At 41.1% G+C, this 20,655-nt stretch overlaps 1 protein-coding gene across 1 annotated transcript in view; it reads right to left on the bottom strand.

The window, feature by feature from the left end:
• FREM2 (FRAS1 related extracellular matrix 2) overlaps window positions 1-12,014 on the bottom strand; it is a 182,606-nt gene extending 170,592 nt beyond the window's left edge. Inside the window, exons 1-2 of the mRNA XM_003913791.4 lie at window positions 6,495-12,014; window positions 1,192-1,281 (exon numbers count right to left, since the gene is read on the bottom strand). Of these exons, the coding sequence (XP_003913840.2) occupies window positions 1,192-1,281; window positions 6,495-11,670 (5,266 nt within the window). The 5' untranslated portion in view covers window positions 11,671-12,014. The remainder of the gene's footprint in view (window positions 1-1,191; window positions 1,282-6,494) is intronic.
• Between the last annotated feature and the right edge of the window lie 8,641 nt (window positions 12,015-20,655).

Here is a 20,655-nt window from a genome sequence, read left to right as displayed (position 1 = left end):
ACATATAGAATACTAAACTATGATTTGGTTACTCAAAAAAATGAAGGCACTCACATGATTGACTCTCTGATTTATAGTAGGAATCAAACATTTGAACCCAACTTAACACATTTTTTTTGCCTCTCTGGCACACACTCAACAGTTGACATTTTTCAGAACTGTGATCATGTTGTGTCCAGTGATATTTGAAACAAATCATATGTAATGCTTCAAAAAACATGGAGGGTAAGGATGCAGTCTTTTTGAGATAGACGACATAATAGTGTGCCATTTTTAAAAAGCATCATAAGGAAACAGATAACAGAGTATGAATTATTTTTCTCCTCCCTCTTTCTTCTCTCTCACATATCCCCTCAGTTCTGGTGTCCTGTTCACACAACACGTGTACTTGGGGAGGTTATTTTGCTTTCCAAGAAAACATGCAAGAACAAAAACATCTTTATGAGCAATCTGAAAGTGACCAGTTTTTCTACTCATCCACAGGGTTAGGAAGACAAGAGATCCAAAGCTGAATGAAGTATAAGTGGCAGGCAGTTCCGGGGGAGTAATGAGAATAATATCGCCCAAGAGACTTAGCTCAAAAGTCATATCCTATACTCTGATGTATTTTTTGCACTTAACCAAGAAAAATTTTTAGCTGGACTAGGTCACAAAATCCCCCAAACTAAGAAAATCATTATAAGTCCTGAGATTGGTGAGATAAAACAGACATTAATTTACTACTGATTTCTTGGTGAATGCAACACGTTATCCATCAGTATTAGCCCACACAGAACCCATGAGCAAATTAGGAAAAAACAGCTCCTTTGGGCAGCTATACCTGGGTGAGCACATGGCTATGAGTGGAACCACAGCTGAATTCCAACATCCTCTTACTGACTCAAGTAGGCCAACTCATGCAGGGTGTAACCTAAACAACTAGACATGGAGATCCTATTTATACAGATTTCTTTCTTCAGTGCTTTACAAATAGTAAGACAAAAGTAATATAACTAGAACTTCTATCTATAGCCATCACATAGTAGGGTTGTGTCATAGTGAGATTGTAAAATTGTCTACAGCAAATACCAGGTTAAATTTAGGTGATCATGAAATGCTCCTTGATAAAGACTTCTTGTAATAATGTCATCAAAGAGCAACCAAGAAAAGTCTCTCTCCTTGCTGTCACTCCCAGGAGAGGGGAATACTTACCACCATCTTCAACTGCAAAATAGAACATATCACTTGTGGCATTAGCCCCTTCTCTTAAGACATAGCATATTTTCATGTCATCAATGTCAGCTAGAAAATAACCAAAAAACAAGATGATTAATTACCAGCGTAAAATTGATGATTCATTATGGTAAATTGTATTGACTATTAGTTTTCCTACAAACATGTTTAAATTCCTTTTTCCTCCTAAGAGAAACAGTGCTGTTTCATTTCTCAGATCTCTAAGCCCCTAGATTTCAGCTGTCCCATGGAAACCTGATCCCTTACACAGATAAATAGAGTGCTAGAGTTAGTTTACAATAATAACAAGGTGTTGCCCCTCCCAGTGGTATTTGCATGTTCATGCACCAAAGGAATGACTATCTAAATATGGAATGTCAGGCACCATGACAGGTGGAAAGCAAGATATTTTGAGGCATGGCAGATTTCCTGGCACTCTTGAAATCACATCCTTTGCCTCCCTGTAGGGAACTGGCCCGCAGAGGACAGAGCTTTGCTCCCTGACTCTGGCTAACTTTTCTCACTTTTTGTGCTGTAGCAGGCTATTTTTTAGCTCTCCAAAGTTTGAGAGAAAAAAATAGGATGATATTTTCAAAACATCACACACATTGAAATAACTGATGACTCCCCGTTGAGAACAAAAAACATCTAATAAAAGTAGAAACAGGCCGGACACGGTGGCTCATGCCTGTAATCCCAGCACTTTGGGATGCTGAGGCGGGTGGATCATATGAGGTCAGGATTCGAGACCAGCCTGGCAAACATGGTGAAACCCTGTCTCTATTAAAAATTAGCCGGGCAGTAGTGGTGCATGTCTGTAATCCCAGCTACTCATGAGGCTGAGGCAGGAGAATCGCTTGAGCCTGGGAGGCAGAGGTTGCAGTGAGCTGAGATTGCACCACTGCACTGTAGTCTGGGCAAGAGAGTGAGACCCTGTCTCAAAAAAAAAAAAAAAAAAGTGGAAACCTTTATTCATAGCAGAAAGTTATATCGCCTCAGAAATGTTCCTTATGTTACTTCCTACTCTATCAAATTCACGTGCATACGTTTGTTTTCATTACGAAGACACAATTTTTAAACTTATTCATCCATCTCACCAGTTCCTTTCCTTAATGATGCCACACATACAACATAATGAAAAAATATCATTTTGTTCTGTGATACTTGTAATAGATCATTAATTGATCTGGACTTTTCTAAGACTACATAAAGTCAAGATCATGGCTAAAAATAGCTATGACAATGATAGGTAATATTTATCTGTCTAGTGTGCGTTCTATGGTTTTCCATCTCCTAAAAGCTCTAGTAAGTTCATGCTATGGAATTCAAAGGCTTATATAGAAGACAATGGCTTTACAAAATGTTAATCTCAAGTAAGGCAAGGCATTACTTGAGATTAACGCCACAAATTTCTATAGCTCCACTTTACAGATGTAAAATGTGTGTTCTACCCTGGCTCATAAAGTTTTGAAAGGTGAGTCATTATTAGGAATACTTGCAGAAGGGAAAATCTGATTTTATAGTTAATGGTACCTTCCTGCTAATAGAGGTATTTGGAGGTAAAACATGCCTAAGACGTTTGATTTCCCTTAGCACTTCATTTCTCTTTTAAAACAAAATAGTTAATATAGAGATGGGGGCTCACTATGTTGTCCAGGCTGGCCTCAAGCAATTCTCTCACATCGGCCTCCCAAAGTGCTAGGACTATAGGTGTGAGCCACCGAGCCGGGTCCCACCTTTCTAACTCTACTGTAACTTTCCACACTTTCTGCCTAGCTTCACTTTTATCTTTCTGTATGGTTATCTTTTCCAGTCGACTAAAAACTTCTGAGATTTTTTTTTCCCTATCTTAACTTCCCACAGTTCTTTGCTTAGGATATTACAGTAGCAAAGGCGCAAATGTTTCTCAATTTAAAATGAAAGGGCTGAGTGGTAGATCACACTTGTATCTCTACCTTTGTATGTATGATGTTTCTGCCAGGGTAAGGACTGAAGCCTCTGCACAACTATTTGCCTATTTACTCCTATAATTCTTAATTTTATAACCTTCACTTTATCAGTAAAAAAAAAAAAAAGCAGTAAACTCTGCCGACAACACATTTTTACCACAAGAACCACAACCTCTGGCCATCTGGGGAAGACCCTCTTCCAATGTTCCCACCCCTTCAAATTGCATAAGAAAATCTAAAGGCTCTACCAGGAGAAAAGGCTCTGTTTAGCATGCCCAGCATCTGTATCAATGTTTTCTTAAGCAAAATTTTAATCGTTAAGGAATAGTTTCAAAGAAATAAATCCTCACTTCGAAACAGAATTTTAAGAACTTTTTAAAAATTTTTTCAGATAAAGAGAACATAAATGCAACTATATGGCACTCTGGTACCCAAATTTCCCTCCAAGCAGGGCATGTGTTATTGATTAGTTGGAACATACTAAAACCTTTTATATTTTTCATATAACTAATTAATAATTCATGGTTCAAAAAGGAGCCTCTAAAAAAAGTAAGTAAAGACTTTCATTAGCATATTGGTATTCTAAAAGCACCTCTACAAATAACATAAACATACCATAAATGTATATAATGCCTAGCTTTCTTAAGACACAAAAGTAGTAGACAGATAATCTGATAGCCAAAATGTAATCTTTTTAAAGCAAATATCTACAAATTATCTAGGTTGTCTTCTAGTTGCTAAATATACATTAAATTTATTTCAGTTTATCTACAAAACTATTCCGTGAGTTTTTTGTTTGTTTGTTTTTAATTCTAAGTTCATTAACATGTCAGGCAACCACATCTGGTTCAAACTCTTTGAAGACATTTCCGCTTTCCTGAAACTGATTTATAAATTATCCCACAGAATATATCACTATATACTCATTGTAGGGAAGAAAAATCCAGGTACTTGAGACATGCAATTTAGATCTGGATTGGGGGAAACAGGGGCAACTTGGGAAAGAGGTGAAGTTTGAAATAAATAAAAGATATCCATAATTTACCTCATCATACGTTGTTAACTTTTCATCAATTTGATAACTTTTAGAAAGGAATTAATTTTTTTCTTCTGGGAACCATTTAGTCATTCAATTTAGGGATAACCTTCTCTGGCCACCTGTGCTAAATTGACCTAATTCGATGCATTGAAAATCCATCAAAATATAGGTTTACCTTATCCCTTCATGATAAAGTAAAAACAAAAACAAATAAAAGGACTGCATAGTCTTCACTCTAAGCACTGCTTTCATTTGTCCTACTGGAAGAAGAGCCATGGTAGCTTTCTGATGGCGCTTTCTCCATTTTTTAAATCACTTATCTAATCTCCATAAATAACAGCTATGAATCAAACTCTAGCCTTGACTTGTTCGAATGAGTGCTGTGTGATTAAATACCAACAGCTTCCCTAGTCAATATTTTGGTTTGTATTGGAATGTGCTAATTTTCCTTAAAAATTCTTAAAAAGTCACATCACATAATAAGCATAACTTCTCTACATTTACAAAGATGATAAAAATTAATCATGATGACTCAAAGTCAGTAAGAGACAGAACAACTGCCTATAATGAAATAGCATAATTTTTAGAGTTCAAAATTTCAGAAATAATATTCTAATATTGTGAGCTGTTGGACTGAGTCCACAGAATTTAAATTAATTCATTTGCCTGTCTCCATCAAAATAGTTCTTTTAAAAAATCTCTAAATCAGATTTCTTTTTCAGGTCAGAGGAGTAATTTGAAGAATCATTTTCTATTATCTAATATATTCCTTTCATTCTCTTCCCTTTCCATGAAAATAAACCAGTGTAAGACGGCATGGCATCGCTAGCCTCAGAAAGCCTTCACATAAAAGTTTCCTACTGGTCTGGCATGACACTTGGCACTTTGAGGTTTTCCTGTCCCTGCAGGCCCTGGGATACATTCAGGCTTTTAGCCAAGAATCAGGAGGTTGGAGTGTGGAGCTATTTGCCAGCACCTAAAAGAGAGAAGCAGTTCACTTTAACACTGCATTTTGCTACATCCATGTTTATTAAAGCATTTGTTATCTATGAGTACAACACAGTTGCAGGAAAAGAACACCCCCATTGGGATGCCCTGGGGTTAAGCTCCATCTCTACCCATGGATCCCACATAGGAAAGATCTAGTGTCCATTCTGACATGGTGAGATTTTCATGAAAGCAACCCAAATCCCGCTGTAATGAAAGTTGCACGTTCTACAGAACAGAGTCCTGACTCCCAAGCCAGTATAGTGAATGGGCTTCTCCCTTCCCCCATTAAATGCATAGGACACTTGTCCTTTCTGCCCCAGATTGTGTCCACCCACAAAGGAAATTCAGATTAGAAACACCCTGTTGCCTAAAGACCACAGGTGCCGGAGGCAACTGTTTTTTGTTACTGTGTTTGTAACGGGTCGGAGAGGAGGTTCACACTGATGAAATAATTTCCCCCTTCTACTGTTAATGTTGTTTACATATCTTCATGTTCCCAATAATGAATTAGATGTATATTTTGGTGATGAATATATTGTTATTTTATACATCTTTAAGTATACTTTCCTTTTCCATGTATAGCCTAGTAGCATGCCCTGTACATATATGTCACTGTTATAACTCTAGATAGGTGTTTATCACTTATGTCTCTGGATGAGTATTTGCCTGAGTCATGAAATATTATTAAAAATTTTAAAAATCGAAAAAGTAAACAAATCTTTTAGTAAACAAATCTTTTAGTTACAAAGTTCTAAACAAATCTTTTAGTTACAAAGTTCCTAACAACCAAAACTGTGTCAGAGCAATGCCCTTAAAATTTAATCAAAGTAACCTAAGTTTGAAGGCTTCTTTGGAATAGTAATTGATAATGACAGCACTGTGAATAAACAGTATTTAGAATGCACATCCTTCATTAAGGTACCAAAATGCTTCATGAACCACCTGCAGGATACAACACAGAGGATGCCCAGAGGACAGATATGGCAAATGGAACAGAATTGGAAAGCCTGCTTCAATTTTAATTCACCAAAGTTCGCCCCCTGCTTCAGCAGCATATTCTTGCCACTTTCAAAATACATCAGTACTCCCTCTAATGAAGGTCACTGCGATGGGAGGTAGGACAAGAAGGGAGCCGTCCTCCCAGGGAAGTGAGTCCCTGTATTCTCCCCATCCCCTTTGTTTCCTTCCCTTCTCTTGGACTCTAATTTGATGCTCTGTTTGTGAGGCTTTCAGGGAAGCCATATTCTCAGGAAGCAAGACCTGGAATGTCCTTTGATAACCAAGAAAAGAAACATGAAACATACCTTGTGTGAACTGTGCAATGCTGTGGTTGCCTGTGTCCAGGTTGAGGAGATATCCATGTTGAGGGGCCTCTGTCACAACAAACCTAAGAGAAATGTGTAGGCTGTCTCTGTCCTCCACTTTCAATATTTTGCTTGTGATCATGAATCCCAAGTGGCCAGTGGCTAGAGTGCGAAGTGTAGAGGCCCCCTTATTCACTGCGATTTGGGGGACACTGTTGTCAACAGCCAAGACCTGGATCTTCATCACTTGGGGTCTCCTTGTTTCAAATACTGTATCGGGAAAAACAAAGAAGTCTGTATGTGTGCCATCAGTCACTGTGAAGGAGAAGCTATCTTCACTTGACTCGGTGCCATCATGTTTATAGCTGATTAAGTTTTCATTCAAGTCTTGCTTGGTAAAAACCATGACAGGTCTGGTATTGTTGAATAGGAGATGGCCATGAATAGGCACCTGGGTGATAGTGAATTTCAGGAGTTTGTCAGGGGTATCTCTGTCTTCGACAGTGAGCTCAAAAGGAGTAATCAGCTTGTTTTCACTTTCACTGACGACCAGGTTGTGGATGGTGACCACTGGCTTTTTATTATCCACATCGCTAATGGAGATACGGAATGTCCGAAAGACAGGGTTACGTCCATCGGTGACTTGAAACTCGAAACTGTCCATTTTCACTTCATCATCAGCTGTGTGGATGTAGTAGATTTTGTTTCCAGCCAGTTGCAGCTGAGTGAAAGATGTGATGGACACTCCAGGCTGATCTGTGCACTCCAGGTGACCTCGCATGGGGGCCCTGGTGATGGTAAAAACCAAGTTTTCATCAGGACTGTTCAAGTCACTAGTGCTTAGTAGGTCTGTTGTGAGAGTGACCTTGCCACCTTCTTTCAAGGACACTCCCTTACTTATCACATCAGGGAAGACAATGTCAATGCTCCCGATGGACACATAAAAGTAACGATCTATGAGGGGATTTATTCCATCAGTCACGTCAAATTTAATTAGGTCCCGAATGCCCTCTCGCCCCAAATGGACATACTGAATTAAATTTCTGTCTACTTCATCCTGGGTAAAATTCATGCCCAGTGTGATATTTTCAAAGGCACCAGTAGGTTTTCGTCTCTGTAATAAGCCATGTCGTGGCCCATAACGAATAATATAAACCAAAGATTTGTCTTCTGAATCTAAATCTGTTGCCATTAATATTTTGTTGTTGATAATCTTGGTATCCCCAATTTCTATTTCTAGTCCATTATTGATAGTCATTCTGGGCGTCTCATCATCAACAGGGATAACTATAATGAGGACCATCTTTTCCACAGAGTGCTTCCCATCTGTTAGTTTAATCATAAAACTGTCTTCCTGGGTCTCAGAGTCATCATGCTCATAAATAATGCTGGAACTCTCTATGATCTGGTCCAAGGTGAAGCTTTCGACCAAAACCGTGCCATTAATTAGCTGATTCATGATGTGACCATGAGTGGGGAATTGGGTAATAGTGAAAGTTAAATCATCCAGGGGAACATCAGCATCAGCAGCATTGAGAATGGGTGTATCAATTACCAGACTCATGCCTTCCATCACCATAAATTCTCTCATAAACATCTCTGGCTGTTCGTCATTAGTGGGAATGATTACAATGGGGAAGAACTGTCTCTCTGAAAAGTTAATGCCATCAGAACAACGAAAGATAAATCGGTCCTCCACAGGTTCCACCCCCTTATGGACACTCTGGACATAGTTTATGTGGCCCTGCCTGAGATCTTTCAAATTGAAAGCACTTATGGCAATCCCTGCTCTTGACTTCTCAGAGCCTGGTGCTGGAGAAATGTTTTCAACATAACCTGAAGTAGGTTGAATAACTATAGTACACAAGATGTCATCATTCAGGGAATCTATATCTTCAGCACTTATATGCATTGACGTTATAACACTTTTATCACCTTCCATTACTATCAACTGTTCACCTACAGAGATTTCCGGGGCCTGGCTATCAACAGGCAGGATGGTCACCCACATAGTAACTCCTTGGATAGTATTGCCACCAATTCTCCATTCTTGAGACATATCTGACAGACTCAGGTTAAAAGAATCCGCTTTAGGCAATAGGCCTATCTCTCCACTGGTGTGGGTATATACAACAGAGCCCTCCAAGATGTCCCTTTGAGTAAACTGCTCTGCTGGAATGCCATTGACCAAGATTTCCCCATACAAAGGTGGATCTTCCAAGAGGAAAGTCAACATCAAGTCATCAGTTTCCTCACTGGTCCCCTTAATAACATTGGCAGTGACTTCAGTAGCCCCATTTTCTAAGACATCTAGATAGGACTCCAGAGTGCCAGTAGGATGACTCAGTACAGGCACTTCATCGTCCACTGGCCGGACATTCACTCTGAGAGTGATGGGTACCACATGATGTCTGTCGCTGACTTCCAAGGAGCAGCTATCAGTCAGGGACTTGTCCCCATTATGGGCATAGGAAACTCGGCCCTGTTTTATGTCCTCTAAGTGGAAGAGACCTCCTACATGCAGGATCTGTCCAGACACTCTCATGTGGCCATGTTTGGGTGCCTGCGTGAGGGTGAAAGAGATATGGGCAACGTCAGTGTCTACATCATTCACGTGCAACTCTGTCTCACTCAGGATGTGGTGACCCTTCTCCTGAATAGTGAAGCCGGTGTTGAGGATCTCAGGTGGCTGGTTGTCCACGGGCTGCAAGTAAAGAGTAAAGGTGCCTGGAGCCACATTCCCAGCTCGGTCTTCCACCTGGAACTGGAACTGGGCCACTCGAGTAGCCACACCTAATTCTTGACCTGGGGGTCTGTAAGCAATTTTATGATGATTGATCTGGGCTTGGGTAAAATGGGTCACCACGACTGAGGGGTTGTCAGTCAGGACCAAGGTACCCAGTGGGGCTGGTGAGTGGTTTTCATCTGTGTCTGTGGGGGGCTGAGTCACTGTGTAACGCAGTTCTCGGTCATCTGTGTCTAGGTCAGTGTAGCGCAGCCACTTCTTCCTCAGTGGTGTGAGCTGGGATTCCTGTACCACCATACGAAGGGGACAGCCACTGCCCAGCTCTGGAGGCAGGCGATCTACAGGATGGATACGTATCACAAACCGCTGTAGCCCGGACTGATTAGGAGGGTCATGGTTATCCTGGACTCTAAATGTGAACTGGTCTGTGACTGGCCCAGTACTATGGGGCCCAGAGTGTCTATAGAACAGCCTGCCCTCTGTTATGTCCTGCTGCTGCCACTCTGTCACTGTTCGCTCATAAAATGCTCCCTCCTTCCTCCAAAGGCCCCTGAGAAGCTCCTGCTTCTCATGGGGAGGGTGAGCTTGGCGGAGAAGCAGATGTCCCGTAGTTAAGAAGGGTGACTCCAGCACAAAAAGCAGCAGAGAATCATCTGAATCCATGTCAGTTGCACTCAGGGAAAGGGGCAGGATGGGCACTGTTTCACCCTCTGCCAGTGTCAGCCCTGTGTTGGCATTGAGAACAGGTGGCTGGTCATCCACAGGCACTAAGGTGATGGGGAACAGAAACTGTACCTGGTGCCTGCCTCCTCCATCCACCATGCGAAGCAACAGGTTGTCGCTAAGTGAGCCGTCTTTGTCATCATGCTGGTAGACCACCTGGCCAGCTGCCAGCTCAGCCACTGTAAAGCTCTTGGGAGCAGAGCTGCCACTGGAAGCACCCAGAAGGACAAGGTGACCATGCCGGAGCCCAGCCACCACCTCTAGCCGCACTGCTTCTAGGTCATCCTCATCGCTGATGACCAAGTTTTGTGGACCACTGCCTGCAGGGCCTGTGAGGGGCCGAGACTGACCCTCATAGAGAATAAGACCAGTATTCCGGGTGACCACCGGAGCCATTGTGTTCATGGGCTTCACCACTACCATGAAGGCAAAAGGGTCTGAAGCTGCTCCTTCTAGATCCACTACCTCCAATTCCAGTTCAAAGAGACGCTCCTGGTCGGAGTCTTCAGAGGGGGGCTGGTAGGCAATCTTCAGGAGCCGCAGATCCCTCTGAGTGAAGGAGGAAAGGGGCAGGCTGCGATCATCGGTGCTCACCAAGTAGCCCTGGCCAGGCTGGAATGGAGAAGTAAGGTTGAAGATCAACAGGTCAGGGGGAGACTCAGCATCCTCGGCTGCCAGCATGTCTGGGGTCAGGGCCGTCAGTACAAACTGATCCACCTCCATCATCATCATGGCTACGAAACTGGGCTTGGGTGCCGTGTTCTCGGCCCCTCCTCGGATCCTCACCAGAACCTGGAAGTGCTCGCGTTTCAAAGCAGGGCTGCCCACAGGAGCCCCTCGTGAACGCAGCTCCACCACCATGGGCATCCAGTCCCTGTTTGGTGAGCGACTGGCGGCTGTGTGGCGATAGCGCACGCCTAGTTCCTGGAAAGCTTTGCAGTCCATCAGAAGAGGCTCCGGAGCGCCTCCCTCTCTGGCTCCTCCGGGGACCTGCGGGTAGTGGAGGAGTTCTCCATAGCGAGGCAGCGCGCCCAAGCCGGACAGGATGCCTACGCGGCACTCCTCTGTCTCAGGCTGGTAGGCGAACTCCAGGCTTCGCGCGTCCAAGGCATTGCTGGTCCCCAGCAGTTCTTCCACTACCAGAGGCAAGTTCCGAGTCACAACCTCCAGCTGGGTGAAGACCACCTCCACCTCCAGTACCAGTGGTAGCACTACCGCCCCTCCGGGCGCGTCGTAGCGCAGCTGCAGCCGGACGCGGTCCCGAGACGGGCTGCGCGCGCCCAGGTGAGAGTAGCGCACCTCGCCAGGGCCGAAGTCGCACGGGAAGCGCTTGGGACTCAGGCGGCCCGGTCGCTGGGCCAGTGCGTCGTTGTCTAGTACCGAAACCGCGCAGCGGTCCCCGGGCTGCACCTGCAACACCAGGTCATGCAGGGGATCCAGCCAGACTTCACGGCCGAAAGGCACCCGGAGTCCGCGGTTCGCCAGCACTATGGCCTCCTCAGCAGGGACCCCTGCAGCCCCCGCGAGACCAGGGGACAGCAGCGCCCTGCCAAAGGCAGCGGGCTGTGCCGGGACGCGGCTTACCAGTGACAGGAGAAGCAGCAGCAGCAGCAGCAGCAGCCGGGGCGGCGGTGGCGGTCCTGGCTGTAAGCTGGTGGAGTTGCCTGTCCGGCGCGAGGATAACCAGGGAGTCCCGGCTGCGTACATGGTCCGGGTGTTCGGGCTTGGACAGGTCAGCCTGAGAGCATGCGAAGTCAGTCCCCGGGCAGACAACAAGAGACACCGCCGGGAAGTGCCAGGAGCTCCGCGCGCTGCCTGCGGGGTCCTCCTGCAGCCGGGGCTGGGCCAGAAGGATGGCAAAGTTGCGCGGCGCCGTCCGGGCTGGAGCCGCAGCCGAGGAGCCTAAGTCTTCCTAGCCCGTCCAGTTCCGCCGCTCGCGACTCTGTCGCGCGGAGTATTGAATCCCTCCACTTCTACTTTCCAGGTCCCCGGACCCTGGGCTTTGAGGGAAATCCCTCCCCTCGCACCCCCTTGCTCCAGTCCTCCCAGGAGGCCAATCGTTGGTCGGGGGAGGAGGCGCGGAGCTGAGGGTTGGGTAGTAATTTCTGCCAATCAGGTCTTAGAGGCCGAGGCGGGGAAACTGCCGGGAGGGGAGGAGATAGACGCGCAACAGGTTGTCTTGGAAGTGAGGGGAGAAGTGGTCCGGAGTTGCCCACCCCTGCTTGCGTTTCGCTCTGGGCTGCTATTAATAGATCTGGTACTCCAGCAGAGAAGCCGGAACACACTGCTCTCCTGGATTCACTTCATCTGCCGGCGACCAAGGGTTACCCATTTTAGCCACCCCCGACTCCTCAGCCCTATTCAGTGAAATACCGCGCAGGGCATGGCCATTTCTCAAGGAAACTTGCACAACCAGGGGAAAGTTAGACGCAATGCTTTTTGAGTTTGAAGCGAAACCCAGAACGTTTGAGAAGAAATTCTGGGGCATATTTGCAAAAGAACAGCTGGAATTAAAAGCCATAGCTAGACCAGGTTGCACTCCAGCCCAGCCCCCTTCGGGGCGCCCCCACGCTGCCTTCTCCTCGTAAATTACAATGGGCACAGTCCTCCGATTGGTGAGTTTTTAACAAGCCCCTCCTTTGCAACCAAGGTTCACAGAGTAAAAGGAAAAAAGAGGATTTGGAATGTGTGAGAAATGCAGTCTGATCAGAATCGCTAGTCTTGCACCACAGAATAAATTCTAGGGAATGTGGCCCCAGGCTTTCCCAAATCCGACTCTGTTAGGGTAGCTGTCATTAAAGACGTTCCTGTTCTCTTCGCAGTAATTAGACCAAGCACAAACTAAACCTACTTGTCAGCATCACATTTCTTTGCATGCCACGAAAATTGATAAATATCCGGAGGGCACACTAAAATAGTTTAGCTCCCATTTCAGCCAGCAGGTTTTGAAGTCAGAGCTTGAGCTCTTCCTGCCCCCTTGTGTTTGTTTGGTTTCAGTAGTGTGTAGATTCCCTTTCTAACAGGTTTTCTATCAACTCCCCTCCCCCCTCAAAAAAGACTCCTTATAATTTAAACTTAACCATTTTCGGATTGGCTCCTCAGCAATCATAGTCAGAATGTTTTATTTAGGATAGTATTATTTTTTTCTCCACTAATGCAAATCTGATGGCTAACAGGAGCATAGAATTGGAGTAATAGTCATAATTGCCCTTTTCCTGCTCCAAGGGATTTTGAACTTGGAAAAGAGAGAAATATAAGAAACTGTCAATGCCTTTTTACTTTTCAGTCTAAATTGAAGCTAGAAGGTGCCTATGGGAGTAATTTCTGTAAGAAATGCCTATCCTTTTAACCCTTTGTGTTTTCAGCTTGAGCTCCTTCAGATCAGGATTTTGATCCTTGCTTGACATAGTTGCAGCTATTTTCCAGGCTGCAGCACAAACTCTGTACGTAAGTATGGCTGGGAGATGCCAGATTCCTCTCCATGAAACCTACTGAGTGGTGTCTGTCTCCAGGAGTCAAAGACAGGAAGTTCTGAAATCTTTCAAAAAGAAGCAAGAGATCAATTTGCAGGAGTCACTCATCCAAGCAAATGTGCAAGCAAGCAAACAGGTAACATTTAGTTTATTAAATATTAATTAAGATTATTCTGTGTGCTCTACATTTTTGGAGGGGCTTTTAACTACTACTTAGAAATTGATGGATACGTTTCACAATTTATTACAAAATGAGCATCCAGGAACATAGAAGGGATGTGGTCCTTACTTTAAATGCATCAGAAAATCCCCCATATAACTCTTTACCAATTTCCTATTTGCTTTGTCATTATTATTTTATAATTTATTATGATTATTTATTATTGCATACAGAATTCAAATTATGGAAACATGGGGGGAAATTCTGCTATTCCTTGTTCCAAATTAGAACAAATAAGATGCCAATTAAACTAGAAAACCAATTTCAGAACACGGCTGTTTTTATAGTATATTTCAAATTCTGGTAGTGTGTTTGTATGGAAAAATGTCATCTGGAAGCAAAGTGGCCCTTACCCAGGCATTGTGACCCTGGGTAAATTCTGAGCAGAACCAGACTAACAGCTTGACCCTTGATGCTTCTTAGTGGCTCCAGGGTTTTCCTTTCTTCCTTTTAAAGTCCAGCTCTGTTTGACTTGCAAGCAATGATAAGATCAGCATTTGAAGTATGGTAGTGTGCCTCAAGGGCAGAGTTCAATATTTTGTTTCATGGTAAGAAAAATACAGGACCACATTTATTTTTACATAGCCTAAGGAAATCAATAAACTATAATCTTTCTGACTTTTTAATTTAGTCTGCTTTGATTGAAGTGATAGAATGATTCTTTAGAGATCATTATTATTTTTTGGTAAATGTCTTAGTTATTTGTTTTGTAAATCAAATAGACGGTAACACAGACTATCATTTGCCTAAATATATTTTGCATTGATGATCATTGATAAAACAGTGAGATGTCAAATTTTCATTTGAGAGGAAATATTATTGATGAAGATCATCTCTGTTTAGGGTCATAGCTCAGTGTTAAAATATATGAACGCTTAAAATAGCAAGAATTATTTTACAGTCAGCATTCTCAATATCACTCAATATCATGACAAATAAGTTAGCAAATGTGATTTTTTCTTTTTTTACAGAATTCGAGCTTTTCACTTCTTACTTTCTTAAACCTTATAATGCTTCCAATATATACCATGGGCAAAACATTCCTGAAAATACATTCTTAAATTTGTTTACTACTTTAAAGTCACACCAAAATGTTTTCTCGTATCAACTTAAAGTTAAAATTATTGATTGCTAAAACTCACAGACCAACATTAAGCACTAGAGAACTTGTTTTCTAAAATAAAGGAAGCAATGTAATTAATTTGTGATTCAGGCAAGATATTTAGGTGGAAATACGATGGTAGGTCTAGGACTGGAGGTCAGACTGGAACTAAAAACACATCTAGTTAAATTTTAAGAATTATAGTTTTCATTATATAGTTTATTTCGTTTTCCTTATGCTTCTCCACTGGATCATAATTTTCTAATAGAGAAGATTGCCTCATAGACACTTTAAAAATACTTACAGATGAATTATTGAAGCTTCTTGTGAAACATCCTTATTCATTCTCAACAAATGTTTATTCTTCAATGGCATCAAAACCATAGTTTGACTATAAGCACAAAACTTCACCGATTTCAGAGCAGCACTGAGGGGTGAGGACAAACAGATATGGACTCATTAACCAAGAGTTGGGTTCCAGTAGTGGTTCCAACATCCACTAAACTGTGACTTGTAGCAACCCTCTTTATGTTTTCCAACTATAGTCTTCTCAACTGTAGAACAAGAGAATCAGTCTTTGTGGACAAATTCCCTTTTGGTTTTAATACGCTTGTGGCATAAGACCAAATTTATGGACGACCTGCTATTTTGCTTCCTCATGTCCCTTGGCCATTGACTATCGGTCTCATTCTTGCCAGAAAGACTATTAATAAAAATACATCACTGCTATTAGGTCAGAAAACATAGAACTCAATTTCATGCCCCTTGCCAATGGCTCAATTGTTTCTGCCTAAAATATACAGAACAACATTTGTATTAATTGACATAAACAGCTTAAATACAACATCTCTAAGTAATTATTTTTAAATGAAAAATAAAATTGAAATAAAAGTCTAGAAATGCAAAACTTAATTAAACTCATCATAAGGATAGGTGAATTTTCAAGGTGGATTTATTATTGAGTGACACATGGCTTTACAAGTGCCCAGACTTTCCAGGCAAAGCTATGTTCAGATGGGAGTCTATCTGGGTAAGAAGAAAGAGCACTGGACTAGAAGCCAGAAAATCTGTTTTGAAACTGGCCATTCCGTTTGCTTGCTTGAAGCTCAGGACCAATTACTATAATCATCTCTGAAAATGTGTAATTGAGCAGAAGGTCATTTATATACAAATATAAACTGTATATGTATTTATGTATAGGTATATATGCAAAGTGGAAATGAGGAGAAAGGATCATTGTTTTCAAACATGTTTCTCTCTTTTCTCTCTCTCTTTCTCTGTGCGTGTATTTTCTAGATTTATTTCTTATTATTTAAATGAAAGATTAGAATGTTTCATTATAATAAATAATAATATACCTATCAATTATATCTATTAGTTGTTATTAGTTTTCATTTCTTATCTGTATTTCCATTCTTTCTAGTTGCTTCATCTTTGATTACAATTATGCTTAATTTTTCTCTTCTGTAGAATAGCAATCTCCCTTAACAAAGATAGCCCCTCAATCTTTGCACGTATCTCTGTTTGTCAGAATCCTGTGAATCATCTGTATCTGCTTCTTCGACTTTTTCATCAAACTGACTCATGAACCTTCTATAAGGTGATGCTCATGTCACAAGTTACCTTGACCACAACTCCTATCCCTCTCTCCAGTCCATTAAGTTTGGGAAAATCTGTTTCCACAGTGTATTTACAACTGTCTTGTCTTTCCACTACTGTCTGTCATTATCCTAGCTCAGTTCACCATTATTTTTCATCCAAGTTTCTTTGAATTATAGCCTCTCATTGCTTATTGAATGAAACTCATTCTCTTCATTTTTACATTCCATAACTCATTCTCTTCATCTTTGCATTCCATACTAAACTACAGATTTTTTTTATGAACACACCGACTGTCTTGCTTCTAGGCCTTTCCTCATCTCACATGTTTTTACCTTTAATTTTTGGTTCACTCTGCTCTTCTTTTTTTTTTTTTTTTTCCTGTAACATGATCCCTGTCTGTCCTTGGGAATCAGTCAGCCTTACAGACCATTTATTACTTCCTCATTTCATATTAGAGGAAACAGAGACAAGGAGGTTAAGACCTGGGAATCGAGCTGGAAAGAACGAGAGATTCCTGATTCCAAGGACTGGTGTCTATATCCTTCATTATGGACAGTTTGACCTGCAAGGATGATATCAGATCCTTCCTTTTGCATGGAATCTTTGCCATCTATGCACTTTAATACAAACTGTGCAATTTTTAATTATTTTTCACCACCTTTTTCCTTTTGCACCAACTCCATTGTATATTTCTCATGTGAGGCCACTCTCTGCTACCATAGGCTGTATTACACTTGCCTGTATTCTTGTGCCCTTTACTATTTTGAAAGCATCTTGAGCTCACAGACTGCATCTTGCTCATCCTTTAACTCCATAAAATCCTTAATAAATACTGGTCACATTAAATTAGATTCCAGTTTATTCTTTCTCAAGTACTTTCAGTTTAAATAAAACTCAGTCAGATCTCACAACAGGTTTGTGAGGGAACCAAGCATATTATTCAGTTTTCTTCGTAACAATCAACAGAAACTGACTTTGGCTGAATTAAGCAATAGAGAAATGAAAATATATTGAATAGTTCCCATAATTCCTGGAAAGACTCAGGATCTGGAAAGATTGAGCATAAAGATCAAAACAAATGAACAGGAACCAAAAGCTGAGGCCACTCCAAGTAATGGCCTGGTGGGTACTGCACTGTGGTCTCTGCTGGACACTGGGCCCCACAGTGACACCCCTACTCTGGCCAGCACCTGATATGAGTCAGCAGCCCTGAAGCCTCTGTCTGTCTCTGTTGCTCTTGGACTCTGTATGTCACTGCAGCCACTGACCAAATAAACCTTTCTCTGTCACTGGGTATTCAAAAGTCTAAGTAGGATGGTATTATTCAAGCTTAAGTCATAGGCCTATGCCCTGGTTGCCCAAGACACAGGGGAATGAGGAGTGAGTGTTGGCCTTTTAGACTCCTATTGTTGAGTGGCTCCCCTACCACTAAGAATCCTGCTATGGCAGTTTCTCACCTCATGGTGGAGGAGAGGTTTACATTCAGGGGAGCTCAACAAAACCAAGGCTCATTGTAACAGGACAAGTATAAGCATTAGCATTTTATATTTGAGGAAACTGAGACATCACAGTGTTCAGTAATTTTTACAAGTTTGCATAAGTGTGGATGAAGTTAGAATTAAATAAATTAGTTAGATAAAATTAAAGGAATTGGAATTTAAGTAATCTAACTACTACTTTGCTGCTGGTCTGTTCTTTCCTTTCCAAAATTATATGATAAAAATAACTTTTTCTTTTTTTGAGATGAAGTCCCGCTCTGTCGCCAGGCTGGAGTGCAGTGGTGCAATCTCAGCTCACTGCAACCTCCGCTTCTTGGGTTCAAGCAATTCTCCTGCCTCAGCCTCCCGAGTAGCTGGGACTACAGGCACACGCCACCATGCCCAGCTAATTTTCGTATTTTTAGTAGAGACAGGGTTTCACCATGTTGACCATGATGGTCTCGATTTCTTGACGTTGTGATCCACCCACCTTGGTCTCCCAAATTGCTGGGATTACAGATGTGAGCCACCGCACCTGGCCTGTTCTTTCTTTTACATCCTGAAATATACCAGTTTTTACTTTCAAGAAAATTTGGCGAATCCTTCCTACTCTTTTCTTATGCAGAGAAGGGGTGACTGAGGACTTGGGCAAGGAGAAAGGTTCCTTGTAGCCTTATCTTCTGACAGGCTTTGGAGGTGGGAATTACAGGATGTGCACAATTGGGAACCTACTCTATCTACACAGTGGTGAAAACCCTTCATATTGAGGAAAGTCACAAAGGGAAGAGGGAAGGGAGGAAGGCCGGGTCATCATGGCTGCAGAGATCTGAGCTGAGCCAGCAATAAACACTCAGTTGGCCCGAGTTTCAGCATGAAAGGCTTGACTTGCTGCCCTTTAAAATAGTTAAGTTTTCCCAAGCGTCTGACGATGCCATTTGTTAAGACCTTTTTGAAGCCAATGATCCTGGGGCATTAATATTCCTGGATTTTTCACCTGTAAGTTTTCAAACAAAACTTAGTACAAAGGAAAATTTAAACACAGTTTAAACAAGAGACCACCGCTCAGCTGAGCCCAGAAAAACTAAACAAAGAACAAATAAGGAAAAAAAGTCATCTTACCGAAATTTACATTACCAATTTTTTAAATGATGAGATAACTTCTGTGGGTTCCTTGCAGCAATCCTATTTTTGAGTCTTATTAACAGGCCTCCACTGTAATACCCATAATGTCCTTGGGAGATGCAATGTGGCTTTTGACAAAAGACCCTCTGAGGTAGAATGTTCTCTCCTTTCTACTTCTAACTTCAATGAAGTTTTGTAAAGCAGAATAATCTAAGGGATATGACTTACATTTAGAAAGGAAATTGAATTTTAATATGAGGCTAATAGTGCACATACTTTTAGAGAGAAAAAATTCTTATTTTACAGTTTCAGAAGATAATTATAAAGCTCTAACACAAAGAAACAATTGCAGATTTATTGTCAAATTATGGTTTAAGATGAATCGGTTATTGAAGATAACTTCACTGGTAAATTACTGAAAAAGTCCCTAAAATACTATTTTTTCCATTTGTTTGTTTATGAATTAACCTCTAGATTAATTATCAGTAATTTTCCAGCCCTCTCCCAGAAAGATGCCTCTATATATATAACTATATATAGTACATATTTTATATATAGTTTATATTTTTATATATAGTATATATTTTATGCTATATATAGTATACATTATATATATTTTATAGTATATATTTTAGATATACTATATATAGTTTTTTGAGACAGAGTTTCATTGTGTTATACTCTATATAGTATATACGGTATATATATATTGTGTGCATATATAGTATATATAGTTTTTCTGTCTCAAAATCTATATATATGTATATGTATTCATTATATTGGTATGTATATATTTAAGATGATAATTATGTGAGAAAAAAACACAGAAAATTTATATTAAGTATATATTCCTATGATTACAATATATGAATTATGAGATATAAACAAGAAAGGGAGGAATAGGCAAAAAGAAAAAAATCACTGGCCTGTACTGATGGTTTTGTGCATAACTCTTTTTTCTTTTTAGTTACCACATTTGTTAGATTTATAACAAAACATGTCTTAAAATTAAAGAGTTAAAAGTCATATGCCGATAAGGGCATTATGCTGATAAGTCCACAGTGGACTGCATATATGATGGTAGTCCCATAAGATTATAATACCTTATTTTTATTGCACCTTTTCTGTGGTTAGATGTGTTTACATATACAAATACTTTCATTGTGTTATAATTACCTATAGTATTCAGTACGGTAACATGCTATACAGGTTTATAGCCTAGGAACAATGGGCTATACCATATAGCCCAGGTGTGGAGTAGGCTATAACACCTGGGTTTATGTGAATACAGTATAATATTTGCACAATGATGAAATCACCTATCAATGCATTTATTGGAGCATATTCTCGTCATTAAGGAATGCATGACTATATTTAGATTTGTCTTAAAAAGCTGCACTAAATGCTCTTGAAAGGTGAGTGGAAGACCCACCCTAGAACTGAATTCATATAGTTCAACAGATTTAAACACGATTGCTTAAGACAGATATTGATCATGCTACAAACTATTTCTTTCTCTCCCTTCTTTTAAGACATTGGGTCCCACTTTAAGAGCAATAGTTATGATAAAACCTCATATGCAATGTGCTTTATCAATGAGCTAGGTTTTGATACTTTGTTGCCAGAAAAGTTTCTCGCCTATTATAAAGCATTAGGTGGGCTACTTCTATCACATTTATAAACCTTTAGTGTTAG

Source organism: Papio anubis, chromosome 15 (assembly GCF_008728515.1).
Source record: "Papio anubis isolate 15944 chromosome 15, Panubis1.0, whole genome shotgun sequence".
NCBI lineage: Eukaryota > Metazoa > Chordata > Mammalia > Primates > Cercopithecidae > Papio > Papio anubis.
Note: the sequence above shows the minus strand (reverse complement) of the source record. Positions and strands in the feature narration are given on the sequence as shown.